At 50.0% G+C, this 17,329-nt stretch overlaps 1 protein-coding gene across 1 annotated transcript; it reads right to left on the bottom strand.

Annotated features, from left to right (window-relative positions):
* Positions 1 to 14,189: 14,189 nt before the first annotated feature.
* On the bottom strand, positions 14,190 to 16,657 carry Hoxd4 (homeobox D4). The gene is made up of 2 exons (XM_026405651.2): positions 15,086 to 16,657; positions 14,190 to 14,524 (listed from the first exon to the last, which is right to left on the bottom strand). Exons 1-2 carry the CDS (start codon positions 15,507 to 15,509, stop codon positions 14,190 to 14,192), a joined length of 759 nt encoding a protein of 252 aa, XP_026261436.1. The 5' UTR covers positions 15,510 to 16,657.
* Between the last annotated feature and the right edge of the window lie 672 nt (positions 16,658 to 17,329).

Genomic DNA, 17,329 nt, shown 5'->3' with positions numbered 1-17,329 from the left:
TGGGAGATTTCTCTCCTAGATCTCCCCTCCCTTCTTCTTGAAAGACCCCTGAGGAGTTAAAGTATAACTAATACCATTCAAATACTTTTGTCTGTTTGATAAAGAAAACTCACAGGTCAGCTCCCTGGTCTTAATTCTTGATCTCATCCTTCAGACAACTTTCCAGAAACTCCCCCTAGCTTCATCATGATAGACCACATTCTGTAGACAGCTTATGTGGCTGAAGTGATTTCACCATATTACCAACATCACTTCTCCATGCACTCATTTTCCATCCACTTTCACCAAAAAGCCTAACCAATTTGAAAAGTTCTTCAAATTAGCTGTTGTTTAGTAGTATTCTCCCCCATTTTGTTTTAGAATCTAAATGAATGTGCCATTTATCTTGATGTGAGACAAGTTTTTTTCTCAATGGGATTCTAAAACACTAAGACATAACTGTTGTAGGAACTGTTTCCATTAGTGTTTGTAAATGTACACAGTTAGGCTATCTATTTAACAAAGCTAGATTTAATTCTTTTGATGAATTTTCTTAGTCTCTGACTGTTAAAGTTACTGAATATCAAATGGATGCTAACTCCTCATCCTGTGACTAATATTTTCATGTGTTTTCCCCCAGGGCCAAAAGACTAGACTGGTTACATTTCAGGACTTTCCCAGGATGCTGCTTCCAGTCTTGACTCTCTGGAAGTCTAAATGGTCACATCAGACACCACCAGAACTTGTTACTGCTTCTGTCATTCCACTGACAACTTTGGAACCAAAACATCCCCCTCCTGCCTCTCAACTTGACCAAGTTTGCCTTAATACATGGAGCAGTCACATCAAAATAGCTTATTTATGAACAGAGCAGGTCTATGGATAGGTAACTGTGTTCATATTTCTTCCTGTAACATATGCCTGGAGAAAAGTCTGTGTACAGACCTCAAAAGTACAAGCCCTGGGTAGCTTCCTGAGTAACCATAGTCTGTTCTTCTGCCTGTTTGCATGATCCACTACCTTACATCCATGTCCATTTCCCCATAAGGGCACAAGTTGTGCTGTTCTCACTGGGAAAAGACTATGCACTGTCCCAAAGAACTCCCCTCTCCTAAAGCAAAACCTGAGATTATTGTTATGAAACTGGTTGAAGGGCTTATTTCTTTCCAGAAATCACTACTCCTTGTGAACTCTGCTTGAACCTAAAAAGCAGGAACGGGTCATAAATCACTTGGACAATGGTCAACTGTTCAGTGGCTCATCTTTTCCATCACCCACCCCCAGCCCTTTTTTAAAGGCTTTCTTTTCTCGCCCTTTGGTACCTTTGCTCATTTGGGATCCAAGACCCAAATGCCTTGGGGTAAAGACAAGCCCCTGGGGGGAGGGGGGGATGAACCGGGATTGGTATTTTTCCCAAAGTCCTCAGTTGTCCTTTCCTCTCCCTCTTCCTCCTCCTTCTCTCTCCACCCCTCCCCCAGCCCAAGGAATGGGTCATAGCAGTCGCCCCAATCCCTTCCCGCTCAATCCCCTGTCCCTGTTGGGGAAGAATGCCAAATGGGTCTGGCTAGTCCTTTCTCCAGGTCCCTGGAAATTACTCAATTCAGTTTGGAGACCTAACCGCAGGCCCGGAACCCAGGGCCAAACCGTCTCCAGCCAGAAGAATGGCGTCTTCAAAGCCACCATCACCCGCTCCCTGGCCGCGCCGTCCTGCAGTTTCCGCCGCTACTCCGAAGCAGCAGAGCCCCGATACTTGCTCATTGCACTTAATTCTGCCCAGGATCAATACCTAATATGATACCGAATAAATAAAAGGCGCTCACAGCGGCCAGGGGACGGGGTTATTAAGCAGCTGGAGCTCTCACGGTGCATATCAATGCACCTGTCATTGTGGTTTGTAACAAAATTTATGACTGCGACCACGGCGGCAGTAAACGCTTCAGTAAGGAATGAAAAGAAAAACACTTCCCAAGGCCGGGCACTTTTCAGAAGTGGAAAGCAGGCTCCGCGTAGGAGGCAGCGCAGCAAAAGAATTCCCTACTCCGCACTTTTCCCGCTCATGCATCCTACGAGCAGCGGGATTATATAAAGTAGCCGGCGCCGGCCTCTGCGAGCAGCTCTGCTCCTCGGCCGGCCGGAGTCGGGATGGGACGCGCAGCTTCGCAGAGGACCAAAGACCTGCTGGCCGCCATGGCCTCGGACACCGGGAGGCACCACCGACACGCAGAGGCCTGCTGGCGATCGCTCGCCCGCGGTGGCCGTGGGAAGGCCGGGGGAGGAGGAGGTTTGAGAAGGGAGGGGATGACATACAGTCGCCGGTTTTGTCTCCTGTTGCAACCTAGTAAATTCGGACGGGTACACTCAATCTGTGCAAGCCGAAAGAGAAGGAGGAGGTGATGGTGTGCTGGTTGAGTCAGTTTCTCTCAAAATTCTTTAAGGTTCGAGTTGGCCTCCGGCTTCTCTCCCTGCTCTGCCTATCCCAGGGCCTCAGAAGCCCGCGGATCTCTTTCTGACAGCCAGTACTCTTGATGGACATCCCTGTTAAATTCACTGGAACCGAGCAACGATTCTCCTCTCCCCGATGGCCTGGCCACTTCAGGTTTTTCGAAACCACTCCTTTTCAGGTTTGCTCAGAAGGAGGTTTGTTTATGTTTTGTCCAAGTTCTCCCTCTCTTGCAGCCCAAGCCTCTTCTGTACTATGGAATGCACATTCTAAATCACTCTTATATAGCCCAGATAACTTAATACTGTACTATACCCTGCATTTAAGGCAGTGTGCTCACCCCATTAAAGTGCCATAAATTTGAAGGCGGATGATCAGTTATCATGTAACAGGCGACAGTTCACACTGAGGTGATCCACTTCAAAGCTGCCCTTTGTTTTATGTCTTGATGTATGAATCCTGAGATGGCTACTTGAGTTGTAGGACAAATGAAAATGTAGTGGAAATTATTTTTTAAAATCATCCCCACTCACCACAAATTTGTATGTGTGTTTTCTTGAATTTTGTTTCTAACTCTTTTTGTAGGCTCTTCAGTTTCTTTTGATATTCTGTGGAGGCAGATCTGGAACAAAATGGAAAACTCAATAGCAGCCGTTTCTTTCTTAGAAACACACGCGGAGAAGCTTTACCCCCTTTAAGAGTGCCATAATCAATGTGACTATTGTATGTGGTGCCTGCAGCCATTCCTGAAGCCTTTTCCCCAGCAGAAAGAAGACTCAGTGGGCTCCTGGGGAGCTAGAGGCCTTAAACACCAAAGTCCTTGGCTGAATGGGGGACAGCTTGGACCTGAGGAAAGTGCCAGACTCTCTGTCAGGGGGTGACCCTAGTGGGTCAGAGGTGTGCCATGGAGTGGTGGGGGAAGCAGTCAGCTCTCCTCCTGCCCCCACCAAGCTAAATGCTCCTGCTTCCAAACCCAGAGACCAAGCCAACCCTCTAAGGAGCAGAAGAGGACTGTGCAGAATCATGGAGGGAGAGAGCCAGGCTACAGCTTAGGACAGCAGGAAAGGAGAGTAATTCTGTAGATGTATCTGGGAGCATCCTAGTCAGGGGCTACACTATTGAGAAGGAGTTGCACACTGTTTCCCACTTTTTACATTTTAACTTTATCTTAAATGGTTTTCCAGACATTTTTCCAGTAAGTACCCACCACATGCTTGTCCTGGGCTGCTCACTCCAGTGTTGGGATTAGGCTGCAAACCACCAAAGATACAAACATCCTATCCACCTACACTCTCAACACAAGAACAGTCTAACCACCGACGCCGCTGCTCAGCGGGTGTTGGCCCCCCTTCAGGTGAAAGGAGAGAGACTCGATCTCCCTCTTGCATCTGCCCTGTGCAATTTGTCGACTCAGTAGTTTGCAAACACTAAACTGCACCCGGGAAAGCCCCCACACAAAGCGTTCAGGGCGCTCTAAAGACCAGAGCGCACAGCCATAAGCCTTTGAAGTGACCTTTGGCTCGCACCGCAATAACTCACCCCTTAATGAACACCCAACGGAAGCGCCTCGGAGAGATCCCAGCCCGGTAGGACTCCTAACTTCACACCCCGGCTTCAGCTTCCCAGATGACCCGGGCCCAAGGGCACAAGTCACTCGACCGCTCCCCACCCCCAGGTGGTTCGGCTGGGCCGGGCCCTGAGGCAGAGGTGCAAAGTATCAGGGCTCTCAAGCCCGCGGTCCTGGAGCCGCTTTATATAATACATTCACGTGGGCGGACGTCAACTCTCGACGCTTGATTATTTTTTATTTATTTTTGAAAAAAAGGGTTCTTTAGAAGTAGGAGCGTCCCCTCAGAAGAGCTAAGTTGGGAGGCCACCTAGGGCGGTGATCCCTCCGCGCCTCTAGCTAGATTTTGTTTTCCAGCTGCGGCGGAACAGGGTAAGTTTGCTCCTGGGTGTTGGGGGATGCGCCGGTACGTTCTGAGCTCCAAGCGCAGAAGGTTTGGGAAGGGGAAGGGAAAGAGGACCCTAAGTTAGTCAAAGTTGAGCCTCCAGACGAACCCCCAGCGCCTTCTTCAGCGCTTCTTCCCATGCCCACTTACCACCCAGCGTTGACCCAACTTTGGCTTCTGTCGTGCCCTAAATCCGAGCTTAACCCAGCTGGCTCTGGGCCACCAGTTGTAATACCTTTTTCATAGCCAGAAACTTGGAGAACGGGAGGGAGCCCCCGTCCTCCAGTTGTCAACCAAAAGCTAGCTCCAGGCAACCCCGGGCTCCATAACCCCACCCCCCAGCAGCACCCCGGGAAAACACTTTAGGATAGGGCCAGCGTGGAGCCTTGGTGGGGATTATTGAAATTTTCGGGGAAGTTATAAGTGAGTGCTCCATGGGGCCAAATGAAATGCTGCTCGCAGTAATTGGATTCAGCTGACTAAGCTGGCAGGCGCGCAGCTCCAAGGCAGTGAACGAAGAAAAATGTTCACCGACTTTAAGTTCTGATGGAGCCAAGCTCAAGCAATTGACAAAACAACTTTACTGCTCTCCTTTGATGGTGAGGCTCCTGGAAATCAGTCCTCCCAATGGGGCCTGTCCCAAAATAGTCTTTGGGAGTGCTCCTAGCTTTGGGGGGTCCCTTCCCCTTAAGGTTCAGTCTGGTTTGGCTCAGTGGCCTTCTCTTGAGTACACAGCAACTCACTGGATCTCATGAAGCAACTCAGTCTGGCCTTAACAGGGTAAGACCCAGGCTGAGTTGTCCTGTCCTCCCCCAGCAAGAAGCCTCAAGGAACAAGTAAACAAAAGGATAGGTGGGATGCGGGAATCAATACATGATTTAGCTTTCACTCGGGGTTCCTTGGGGAGAAGGACCCAGAAACACTAAACCTTTTCTCTTCCACTGTTGCAATCAAACCCCTAGATTGGTGAGAAGGAGAGTGGAGAAGCCTCCCAAACTCTTTAGGGTAGTTTGGGGGTTCTTTCAAATTTGCAGGGAGAAGGTTGGGAGCATTTTACTCCCAAGGGGGGGGGGAATACTAAGCCAACAGCAAGAGGCAAAGAATGAGTGTGTGGAGCTGGATTCCAGAACAATGCAGGGAGCCGGCTGGCTGGCCACTGAGTTTATTTTAAATACATATAAATCAACCCGCCTGCACCCAGCCCGGCAGCCCAAGACACAGAATTAATATGATGCTCCATCTTACTTTGGCAGTGACAGTGTAAAAAAAAAAAGTTTCTTTTTATTCATTTCATTTTCAGCTCATTCTCATAACTGCATGTTACCTTCAAAATACTAACTCCGGCCCCCAACCCCCTCACAGAAACCCCTCCTCAAATTGCCTCCACAACCCCCAGTACTGCCAGCCACCCTCCAAGCCTGGCAAGGTAGTCTCCTCCTAACCTTTTGGTAGGCGGGGAACGTCCCCACAAAGCTCACCTCCTTACGATTAATCACAGTCCTCGATGTATATGTAGAAGTGTATCTAGGTCTACGCAGGCTGCCTCACCAATTGGCAATAATCAAGATCACAGATTACACAGAATAAATCATATTTAGTATCCCGCTCAGGGCAGCAAGCAGCCCCGTGCCCAAAGATTTCCATTTTGTCATGCAATTGCTTACCTGTATCCCAATTTATCATAAACCTGGTGTCCTCGGCCTCAGACTGGGCGCCAGTGGGGGGCAGAGCTAGCCTTCCCCCTTTGTCTGCAGACAACACTGTCCCAACCCTCGTCTTGCGCTCTCGCAGACGCGGCCATATACCCGAGCTCACGGAATTCCCGGTAGAACGGAACCAGTCTGAGGTTCAACTACCAATAAACGCAGGAGGAACGAGTTCGCAGTCCCCGAGCTGGCTTCGCCTGCGCTGCGCTCCGGTCGGTCCACCCACCCGCCGGTCAGCTCTCGGGCCCAAGCGGTGGCCACTCGCACCCCCACCCACTCCTAGGTTCCTGCCCAGCCCTCCCAGGCCCCCCAGAGCTCAGGGTTTGTTTTGCTTTCGGAACGTAGTCCTTTCTGGATTTGGAGAGAGCCCCGGAAACCCCCTCATAGTCGGGAAATACAGACGCTGCCTTCAAATGTGAGCATATTTGTTCACGTGACCCCAAGGGAAGATTGTACTGATTGAGGCTGAAACTTTCACGCCATCCAGCCCCGGAGCGCAGCCAGGCCTGGGGGGATAGGAGGAGGGGCGCAGGAGGCGTGGGACACGGGCTTCTTCTTAGCGGCAGACTCGAGTGGGTGTGGGACGAAGGGAAAGTCTCTCTCTCTCAGGTTGGGGCTTACCCGGCCACAGCCTGGCTGCACGCAATGGGATGGGGACTTGATAGTCTCCCCTCAACGACAAATGACCCTGGCTCGGCGTTCCGCCAGACTAGTTCGGGGGTTGGAAATTTAAAAAAAAAAAATAAATTATCTTCCTTAGAGGCATCTATGGAAAGGGCTGTGAAGCAGCATTAATTTAGGGTTCCCTTAGCTCCCCGGTCGCCTTGCCCGGTATTTGGTATTCGGTATCCAAATGCACCGGGGCAAGACTCTCCCGTCTCCTAGGAGGACGCTTGGATCTTCCCAGTGCCTTGGTGAGGCACTGAAGTTGTGGCACAGCACAGGCTGTGGGATTCGCCGGCTCTCATCTCTGGCCGGTCACTCCGGGGAACCTTGCTACCAGCACTATTCCCTGGGGCCTTGGCTGCTTCCTCGGACTCCGCAGGCAAACCACCACTTCGGAGACAGAAAAGTCCCCTAGCAGCTGGCCAGGACCCTCTCTGAACCTTGAGCACCCCACCCGGGTCCTTCGAGGCCTGGAGTTGCCTAGGCGCTGAGCCGCAGCCCGCGGTGACCTGTATACATCTCCAGATCTGAGCAAGGCCTACGGATCCCGCAGGCCCAGCGACAGCCAGGCCGCGACTTCCCCGCTTCCTGCGGTGCCTCCGGGAAGGCAAGAGGGTTTGCGGAATGAGTCCCTGCTGGGCTTACCTGGGGGACAAGGAAACTTCTATTTTATGAATATTAAATCATAACAGAATCCCACCACGCTCCAAGAGGTTGGGTGGGATACACCGTACCCATTCTGATTGTAGGAAGAAGAATTAAGCACACCTGGGCCAGCGGCCAGCCTCCAGTCTCCACCTCCTGGATTGTAGCTAGCTCCCAGGGATCTCCATTCTGCCCGATCCACATCCCAGATCCCTCACTAAGAAAAGCTCTTCACCCCATCCCGAAAGGGATTTTCATTGCCAATGTTGCTTCTCAGCGGCATCAGCCATGGAGCCCAGTTGCCGCTTAGAAGGTCTCAGACAAGGGAAAGTGCCCAAAAGCCGTAGATGAGCACAGGAACAAGGGAAGAAGATCCTCTGCATCCCTATCCCAGAGACTCTGGGATGTCCCTGAGGATGAGTAAGGGTCCCAACCTCCAGACCTGTTGGCGAGCCCCTCCTTTTGTTCACCTGTCCCAGCCAGGGCGGAGACCCACTCGGGGTGTCTCTCCCAGCCCGACCGTGTGTGTCCCACTCCACTCCCACTCGGAGGACCCCGCCCCCAAACCTCCCGCTAGGGGCCAAGCCTGAAGCCCGCGGCAAGTGTTAATCCCCAGCCAAAGAGGGGGGCTGCTTTGCGGGAATTTGTCTCCAGGAAAGGATCTAAGCCTTCTTCAATCGGAGCATATGTTCATAGAGCAATAAACCGGAAAGATTTACAGTCCTCGCCCGGCCCCCAACAGCCTCACACCCTTTCAGGAATTACTTACGATGATTTATCACACCAACTCGGGCAATTGTCACACTGATAAAATAGCCCGGGCCGGTGCCCGCCAAGCCCAGGCCTTGGGAGGCTGTTAGCTGCCGGGCTGCCGGGCCAGGGAAGCTTTTTCTGGGTTTCTTTCTGGGCCTACAAGGGGATGTCTGGGTGCGTTGAAGTGGGTGGGGGTGGGAGGGGAGACCATTCTCATTGAGAAAAATGCAAGCAGCTCAGAGAAAGCGCCCGGAATCTGCGCTGGAGTCACTTGCTAAGCACATAAACATTTGTCATCTTTGAATAATTGAATTAATGTGTTATTGTTTGAATGTATAATTCATAACGGAGGAAACTTTGTTTCTTTCCTGACGGGAAAATATACACACACCAAAAAAGAATGAAAACACACATAGTCCCAAAACAACCACCGCAGACAGCCAGTTCCAGCTTGCTGAAATCATCCTCAAAGCCAATGGAGGCATCTCAGGAGGAAAGGAGCCGAATAAAGAGACTGTTCTTTGGGACACACAGGTCAGAGCTGAGAGTTAGAGGAAGAGAACCTTTGCTGCTGCCCCCAGCCCAGGTCCTCAGCAAGCTGGGAGTGGGGTGTGGCGGAAGCAGAGGACTCCAAATTTTGGAGTGCGGGTGGAAAAAGAAGGCTGAAATGGGAGCAAGCGAAAGAGGTGGCCTTTTGCAGTTCTCCCCGGCCTCCCCCGCGTATCCCTTTCCTGGAGGAGCCCTTCTCCCCCGGCTCTCGGCTCTCGCACTCAAGCTTTCTTTTGCTTTTATTTTAGATCTTAAAAAAAAAAAAAGTAAAAATACAAAAAATACAGGGAAAATAAGGAGAAACTCCTCTCTGGGAGAAGGAGCAGAGCTTGGGTGAGGAAAGGGGAGAGTGGGAGAAGCAACTCGGAAATCATTATCTGTTGGTTAAAACCTGCCTGGGGTAAAATTTCAACTCAATTTTATAGCCTTCTATTATGACGCAAAGAAAAATTTACGACCCTCGCTTGAAAAGAGGGCCGGGGCCTTTTCTCGCCGGTTTAAGAATAGGCGGCAGATGCCGTGACAGCGACCATTGTTCCCGGTAGACACAGGCGACCGGGCAACCTCAGCCCGCGTGCGCCAGGCGTGTCCCCAGCCAGGCCGGTTTCTTACAACTCTTGTTGTCTGGGAGCAGCCTGCGCGCACCCTCTCCCTCACCCCTCGCACCCTCGCCCTTTGCACACCCTCACATCCTCTCTCTCTCTCTCTCTCTCTCTCTCTCTCTCTCTCTCTCTCTCTCTCTCACACACACACACACACACACACACACACACACACGCACACACTCGGCCGCTCTCAGTGATTTTTCATAAGTGCAAAGCTTTGCTGAACCAAGGGTCACTATCCAAGCCACAGACAACTTCTCGCCGGCGCGCGGTTCCAAATCAGGAAGCAAAGGGAACTATTTGTCAGCGGCCCTGACAGCTAAGTTCATTAAGGATTTAAATCTGATGAAATAAAAGTCGCCAAATATTTACCTGCCGGCCGCGCTCCCGCGCCCGCCGCCTGGGGCCGGGGGTGGAGGGCCGGGGGCGCCACGCGGCCCCCCTCAGCGGGTGATATTCTTGGGATCCCTGCACTTTCCAAGTCGGAGAGAGCCCTTTGCGTGGCAGATTAATGACGACTCCTTGTTTCTTAAGGGACGTGCTGAATTAATTATTTCGCCAATCACGTGGTCGGGACTTGTAGAAATCTATTCTTATCATCTTCCTTGCACTTTGAAAATTCTCCGGGTTATGAAAGGCCCTCCCCCGGCTGCCAGCGAGCCCCGGCCGCTCAGCCCGGCGCGGGGGGCAGGGAGGGCTCCCCAACATGGCGGGCGGGAAGCGCCTTCTGCTGAGGGTCCCGATTTACTGTACTGTACTCAGCGGGCTTGGCTATGGACTCGCTTCCTTCTCATCCCTGCCGGTGATTCAATACACACAACGGTATTGATGTATTGGTGGGCACAGGAGGAGCCATTAACCAGAAGACGGGCAGAGGACAATCATAAAATGTGTCTGAATATTTAAACTTCTGTCTAAGCACTTATAAATACACATGTCCACGCGTCTGGAGCGAGTCCTTCCATATATTAAGGATACATGTCTGATTTTATGCATTCTATTCATTTCCTGTCTCTATCAAGACCCCCATCTATTTTGGGACTCCTGTCTTGGCCCCCTTTTCAAGACTGAGGCCAAGATGAGGAAAAGCCCTAGGGATAAAAATAGTGCACGGTCCTTTTTTTTTTTTTTTTTTTTTTTTTTTAATAGTGGGAGTGTTTATTGTTGTCTGAGGGGTGGAGAGGTGCTGAGAAGGAGAGGCAGGTGCTGAAGGCCCCAGGTGGAGCTGAGCAGCACCAGAAAAGTAGAGGGAGCCCAGGATTGGAGGCCAGCCCGGTCAGATCAGAGGAGCTACAAGACAGCCTCAGCTCAGGTCAGCCCAGGACCAACACTCTCTCCCAGCTTCTGGACAGCTGGAAGTTTTCTTATACAAATTACAAAGGCTTCCTCTGAGGTCCTAGACTGAAGGGGTCTGGGGCTGGCCTGCACCAAGCAAAAAGCCAACATGGAGTCCCCTAATAGCCCAGGCAGTTACTTCTTTTCCTTTTAATAAATAATGCCCAACACCCTGCAACCTGAATTCAATCCCAGACTTTCCAATGCTCACAAAATAATGGTGGCCAAACTGGGAGTGTGTTTATACTAGGAGGGGGTAATAATAATTGCTAAGCCTTATACCCCTTAACAATCACACCTTAACACCAAGTAAATTGGTGCCATTTTTTTTTTACAGGAAATAATAAGTTGTTTATCTTGAATGTTAGCTTTTAAAAGACTTAACGAATGCTTCTGTCGAGGCATCAAACAGGAGGGAGATTTTGCTACACTTTTTATTATTTCAAATATAGATCAATGGATTACATCAAAACTACAGGCAACAATTAGTATAAATAATACTTTAATCAGTGGCAGCAAAACATTGGTCAATTCTATTAAAAAAGCATCTCATGTGAACAGACTCCATGGGGCTGACTGACAATGTCATCTCACAACAAAAGGCTGCAATGGACAAAGTGAGATGGGAGTCTGAGGAGCAGTGTCCTCAGCAAACACTTCACCTCCCCCTGTCATGACCCCAACACAGGTTTAAAAAAGTAACACCACAAAACCAAATACTACTGGCCCATATATGGGGGGAACAAACTGGAAATAAATAATAGCAAAAGGGTTCTGGAGCTTTCCACACAGAGCATATTCCCAGATGGAAACTGATTTCCTTCCCTGCCCTAGGTGGTTGGAGGGCCTTTCCCCTTTCCTGGCCCACTCCTGTGGGGCCCAAATGGATACTGAGGTCTGAGTGGGATATCAGGGTTGGGAGCTACCCTCTGGGTCATCCAGGCTCCATTAACATTTCAAAAGACAATCCCTGGAAGCTGAGAAGAAGAGCTGAGACTCATAAACAAAGAAGTTGTTTCTCTGATGAAATTACTTTCCAAAGTAGAGGGACTATGTTTAAGAAGAATCTGGGGTTTTCTTCAGGAAAACATGACTCTTGCTTGGCTTTCCTTTGAGACAGGGGAAAAGGCAGTTAAGCAGTGTGGCATTTGGTCTGAAGTTAGGTGAGTGACCAAAACTTTTTGGGAAAGGAAAATCTACATGATAATTCTCCATAATAGATTGTAGTTAGATGTTGTGAAAATATATACTTTTTTACTTCTCCCCAGGGGAAGGTTCTATGTATGCACAGATTAGGGTTTTAGGAAAGAATCTTAGCAACTCCCCAATTTGCCTAAGGATAGTGGCTCTTTTCAAATGCTACATCCAAAGACTGCTCTCTACGTTAAAGGGGGGGGGGGGAAGAAGGGTAGTTAGAGTCCAAAAGGTTAAGGGTTTAGAGGTCAGTCCTCCCGGCTGAAATACAGCTAATCGAATAGAAAATTTGTCCTCTGGATGAACCTGATTCTGTAATTTAGCCGAACTTCAGTAAAATACCTTTTCAGCCTCTCAACGTGGGGCATCAGAAAAAAAGACATCTTGACTATGTATGAACTCTGTGCTTTTTGTCATAGAAACAATGATGCGAATAATGCAGGAATATCCATCTTTAATATCCCGACGTGGCGATATTCAAGTATTGCCATGTGCAAGTCTGAGAGCCAGGCTCACCCCAAAGAGGAACAAAGAGCTGTCCCTAGGGTCTAATACAAAAGACCAAGGCTTGGAAGACACTTTAGAGAAGCGGAATTTTAGCCTAGGGAACCTCAGTGAATACCTGCCCTCAGCTCTCAGGAGACACAGCACCAAAGAACACGCCTCTTTTTCCCTCTTCACTTAAGTGTATTTTAAGAATTACTACTAAAAGCTAAAGCATTCTAAAGTACTAGGGAAAAATAACTTCATTATGGATCTTAATATTAAGTTTTTAGCTTACCCTTTCTGCTTTCCCACTTGGGTCACTTATAACTAGGGGTTTCTTTTTTGGAGGCTTTTCTTTTTTGAAGGCTTTGGGATTCAAACTTTTGAAAACTTGTTTCATTTGAGTATATGAACTCTGAACATTACCTTTGACTCTTTCTCACTTATCCTTAAGGGTCAACATTTTTAGAAAAATGAGCTTTAAATTCTTCCCAAACATGGCATTTAAAAAAGTGACTAAAAAACATCTCTTCTGTGGTTCAAGACTGATTTTTTAAAAGCACTATTCTCAAGGCAAAGAAGAGGGTCTGAAAACTTTTGTACTTTTGCAATTTCTGCTTCTAATTAATGGATTGAGAAAAACTTCCTTAGGGTTTCTTTTCCCCCTTAAATTAAAACTTCAGGGGGAAAACTCCCTAAGACCAACTTTTGTACACTTCTAGATTCAATTAGTTTCTTTCTTAAAGCAATACTTCCTCACCTACCCACTGTTCCCAACTGCACAAACCCTCCACCATATAGGCCATAACACCAATTCCTATGAAATCCTGCATAGCAGGATTTTGGAGCTATTTGGAACCCAGTTGGAACAGAAGATTCAGTCATTATCTGATGGCCCAGGGCATAGAGGTTTTGTTTTCCTTCCCCAGAAGGAAAATGTTGAACCATTTGTTTCCCCCACCACCACTCCTTTCCTTTAATTACCCAGAACTGCTTATAAGCACTGTGCTGGAAAACAAGCACATGTGGAAATATATTTTTCAAGAACTCAACTTCCAGTAGATCCTTTGCTTTCTCTAGAAGGGTTAAGGGTCCCCTATATTTCTTTTCAAGGAATGGGGAGGGAGTGGAGTTCCAAAGGCAGGTATCCGCCAGGAGTGAGTCCACACATATCTGATCCAGCTCTCTGAAGCTCAGCCCCTTTGGCCATCTAAAGATTTTTGGCATGATGGTGTTAGTTATTTCTGTACCCATTTCCAACAAATAAATATTTAAGCAAATATAATCTAAACATAAAATAACCCGTTTCCTTTCCTTCTTACACTATTTCTTTGGGCATGGGACCATTGGGAGCAAAACATTTTCTTTTCTAATCACTCTGGAAGTATAACAACCCAGAAAGTTCAGAAATCCTGGCCCAGCTTTCCAGCTCCCATTGAAAGCACCTAGCACAGGGGTGGCCAACCTTCTGCCTCAACTCCCCCACATTACTAAACCACAAAGCTCCCTGGAGGGGTGGAGTGGGGGAGGGTATCCAAATTCATAATGGGATAAAGCATCCAACCTTCATTTGCAAAGTCAAAATCCAACAGCTGAGATTTTCATGAGTTTAATGACTCGCCAAGGTTTTATGTTCTCAGTAGCTCCTGCCATATAATATACGTAGAGAGAATCCCGCCCATCCCTCCCACCCCCTTCCCCACTCTAGGGAGGGGGCTGCCCTCGGGCGGGATGCTAACCTAGTCCGAGGGCGGCCTGCAAGTCCCAGGTCCACCCCACAGTACCTTAGAGCCCAGTGAGGTGACAGCAGGCCCGGCCTGCCCCCGCAGCTTCGGCTCAGCCTGGAGCGAAGGGAGGGTTGGGCCCAGAGTCCCCACTTCTATAAAGTCGTCAGGTCCGTATGGTGGTCCTTGGTCATGGGCTGCAAATGCTGGCCTGGGGTGGCTGAGGAGGAGCAGGAGGAGGAAGAAGATGATGATGATGACCTGCCTTTGGTGTTGGGCAGCTTATGGTCTTTTTTCCACTTCATCCTCCGGTTCTGGAACCAGATCTTGATCTGGCGCTCCGAAAGACACAGGGTGTGAGCGATTTCAATCCGACGGCGCCGTGTCAGATACCTGTTAAAATGAAATTCCTTTTCCAGTTCTAGGACTTGCTGCCGGGTGTAGGCCGTCCGGGAACGCTTGGGCTCCCCGCCGGTGTAGTTGGGGTTCACTGCGAGACAAAAACAGACCGGACAGCCAGGTCAGCGCCAGGCCACTAGTTAGGCCCCTGGCCTCTGCCGCTCACTTCCTGGAGCGCCCGAGGCCGCGGCCCGCCCGCGCGCGCGCGCTCCCAGGCTCGCGGCTTCCTCCCTCCTGTCCTCTCCCCGGCGCGCACACTCCCACCCACCGCCTCACACCCACTCACTCCCCCCCAGCGCCTCACAAAATCCCCCCCCCCCAAATGCTCCCTTCTCCCTGCTCCATCAAGAGCTCCGGAATTCCTAAACATTTTGGAAATGCCCTTCTCCACTGCCTTCCTCTCCTCTGAAAATGGAGTCCTCCCCCACCCCATCCCATCCCCACCCCCTTTTGCTCCCACAGCTAAGCATCCAGCCACATGGTCCCAGCCTGCTCCCTCAGCTATAAAAATTTATGGAGAGAGTAATTGCAGCGCCCAAGGAAGCTCCACCCGTCCCCATCCCTACATCCCCATCCACACACACCCTCTCCCGGGGGGCCCAGGCCAATGGGCTGTGGTAGGGGCCGTGGGGGCACTGGACCCCTGCCTTACCCGAATTCACGTGCACCTTCTTCATCCAGGGGTAGACCACAGCAGGCTGTTTGAGTGCCGTCCCGGGGGGCGGCTGCTTGGGGCCGCCGGGCTGGCTGCAGGCCCGGGCGCCAGGCAGGGGTGCAGGCGGAGGCGCCGGGCACGGCTCTCCTGGGGCGCTGTAGTGACCACCAGGGCCGCTGGGCTCTTGTCCGTGACCCCGCGCAGGCAGTGCTGAGCCGGGACCGGGGCCGCCTCCTCCAAAGGGCTGCTCACCGAAGTCGGGACGCGGGTAGAGCCCCGGGGGCTGGAACTCGGCGCCCTGTGCGCTGCCGTAGTAGTCGGTGCCCTGCTCGCCTAGGTAGCCGCCCTGCAAATACTCCTCGCACGGAGGAAACTTGGGGTCCACATACTTAGAGTTCACCATATACGAACTCATGGCCATTAATTTCAGAAGGTAGAAAATACTAATTTTTCTCGTGTTGTCTTTTTTTCTCCTTCCATAGGGCCCTCCTACTTGCTGTCAACTGAATAAAGTTGGGCAGCCATGTGACCAGGCCAACCAATGGGGAGGGAGGGAGTTTATCACTGGGTTGGTGAGCATCTCATAATTTTCACAAATTTAACTAAATAACATACATGTAATCAAGTGACTTGCCATGCCACATTTGAGGGCCCCGCCAGATGTTAATGTAGTTACAAATCCCCAGCACCCCTATCCCCAGCAGGTAATCCTCAGCTTTTGTCTGCCACTGACTTTGCTAACCTTCTATGCCCTCTCTACTCACCCTCTCCTGAAAGCAGCTCCTCCAAAGTGGGCACAGTTCAAGGAAGAATGAATCCTTCTATTCAGACACAGGGCAACGAAGTGTGGGTAGGCAAGGTGACCTCCGAGTTGGGCAAAATGTCCCAGGCAGGCAGACTGCCTGCCCAACCCGCGGGAGCCGGGACTCTGCCATACAAAGACGGAGTAGGGCTTTGTCTTCATCAGGGTCACCCAAAAGTTACCAGAATCCGGTAGGCCTGAATTAAGTTAGGCAATGAGTAACTGCCATGCTTTTCTACCAGTGCTCAGAATGGGCTATTCCTAGCCAAAAAGTTGGGCCCTGCTGATAAGACAGGAGGTCCTCAATGCCCAGGTTCTTACAGCTGAAGGTTGTAGTGGGAAGGTGGCAAGGGGACCCTCACCTCACCCAAAAGCACCCCAGAAGTGACCACTATCCTTCCTCTCAGTTTGCTTTCTTCCCACATAGGGCTCTAAAAGCCACTGAGTCCCCATTTGGGTACCTACATCTCTTGTCCCTGGAGGAGAGAGCAGGGACTAGAGCTAGCTGGCCATTCACTTTACTTCTCAATACTCCAAAACCTAGCCCTCTAGCCCTGCATTTGTACAACCAATCAGGGTTTCTTTCTGTAGCAATATCCACCGGAGTCTCCATTTAAAGGTGAGGAACTTCTTGAGGAAAAGCCTGCATGATATCACCAGGCACAGTCCATCCTCCTGGAGTCCAAGGTAATGAAACAGAAAAAGGGAGCTGACCCATACCAGCTGCTTTCGTCTTTGGTCTTTGGCTATTTCAGAGAAACTTGAAGTTTTTGCATCGACCATATATTCCCCTAGAATCGAATCTGTGACTATGTGGATACCACACAAATTCGGTTCTACAGGGTATATATAGACAACGTTACAACCTCGGGTCCTACCCAGGGAGAAACTCAGACGGCTGCCAGCTCTGGCCTCTTCCTCTGCATCACCACCAGCCCAATGCAGCCACCAGCATTTTCGGAGACAATTTAAGTAGACTGACAGGTTTGGTGGCAATTTGCAGCAACCAGTTCCTTAATTCTTTGCCAGGGATGGGGTTATTGAGCAGCAAGAAACCAGGACATTCTTCTTAAAAAAAAAAAAAAAGAAAGAAAGAAAGAAAGAAAGAAAAGAAGAGAAAGATAAAGCATCCTAGAGATGGCGGCTTTATTACCCCCTCTTGGGATCCAAAATACCCTTCTCCTTCCTCATCAAGTGATATTTTCCAGAAAGGAGTAAATGCCCTGAGCAGCAAAAGCAAAAAAGGCAAGAAGGAAATCTCTTTTGCCTGTTCCTTCCCCCACTGCTTGGCTAATTCAGGTTGGTGGCCAAGCTAGTTGTCCCAGAAGCCACACATTTACCTTCCTGGGCCCTCAGCCCGGCTGGCCTCTCCGTCCCTGCTGCTCCTGCAGACCCCAAGGCAAGGCGCTGCTCACAGGCACCGAGCTGACCTGAGCTGA

The sequence above is a fragment of the Urocitellus parryii genome, chromosome 1, assembly GCF_045843805.1.
Source record: "Urocitellus parryii isolate mUroPar1 chromosome 1, mUroPar1.hap1, whole genome shotgun sequence".
In the NCBI taxonomy this organism is placed as follows: Eukaryota; Metazoa; Chordata; class Mammalia; order Rodentia; family Sciuridae; genus Urocitellus; species Urocitellus parryii.
The sequence above is the reverse complement of the archived record's forward strand: the minus strand, read 5'-3'. Positions and strand labels throughout refer to the sequence as shown.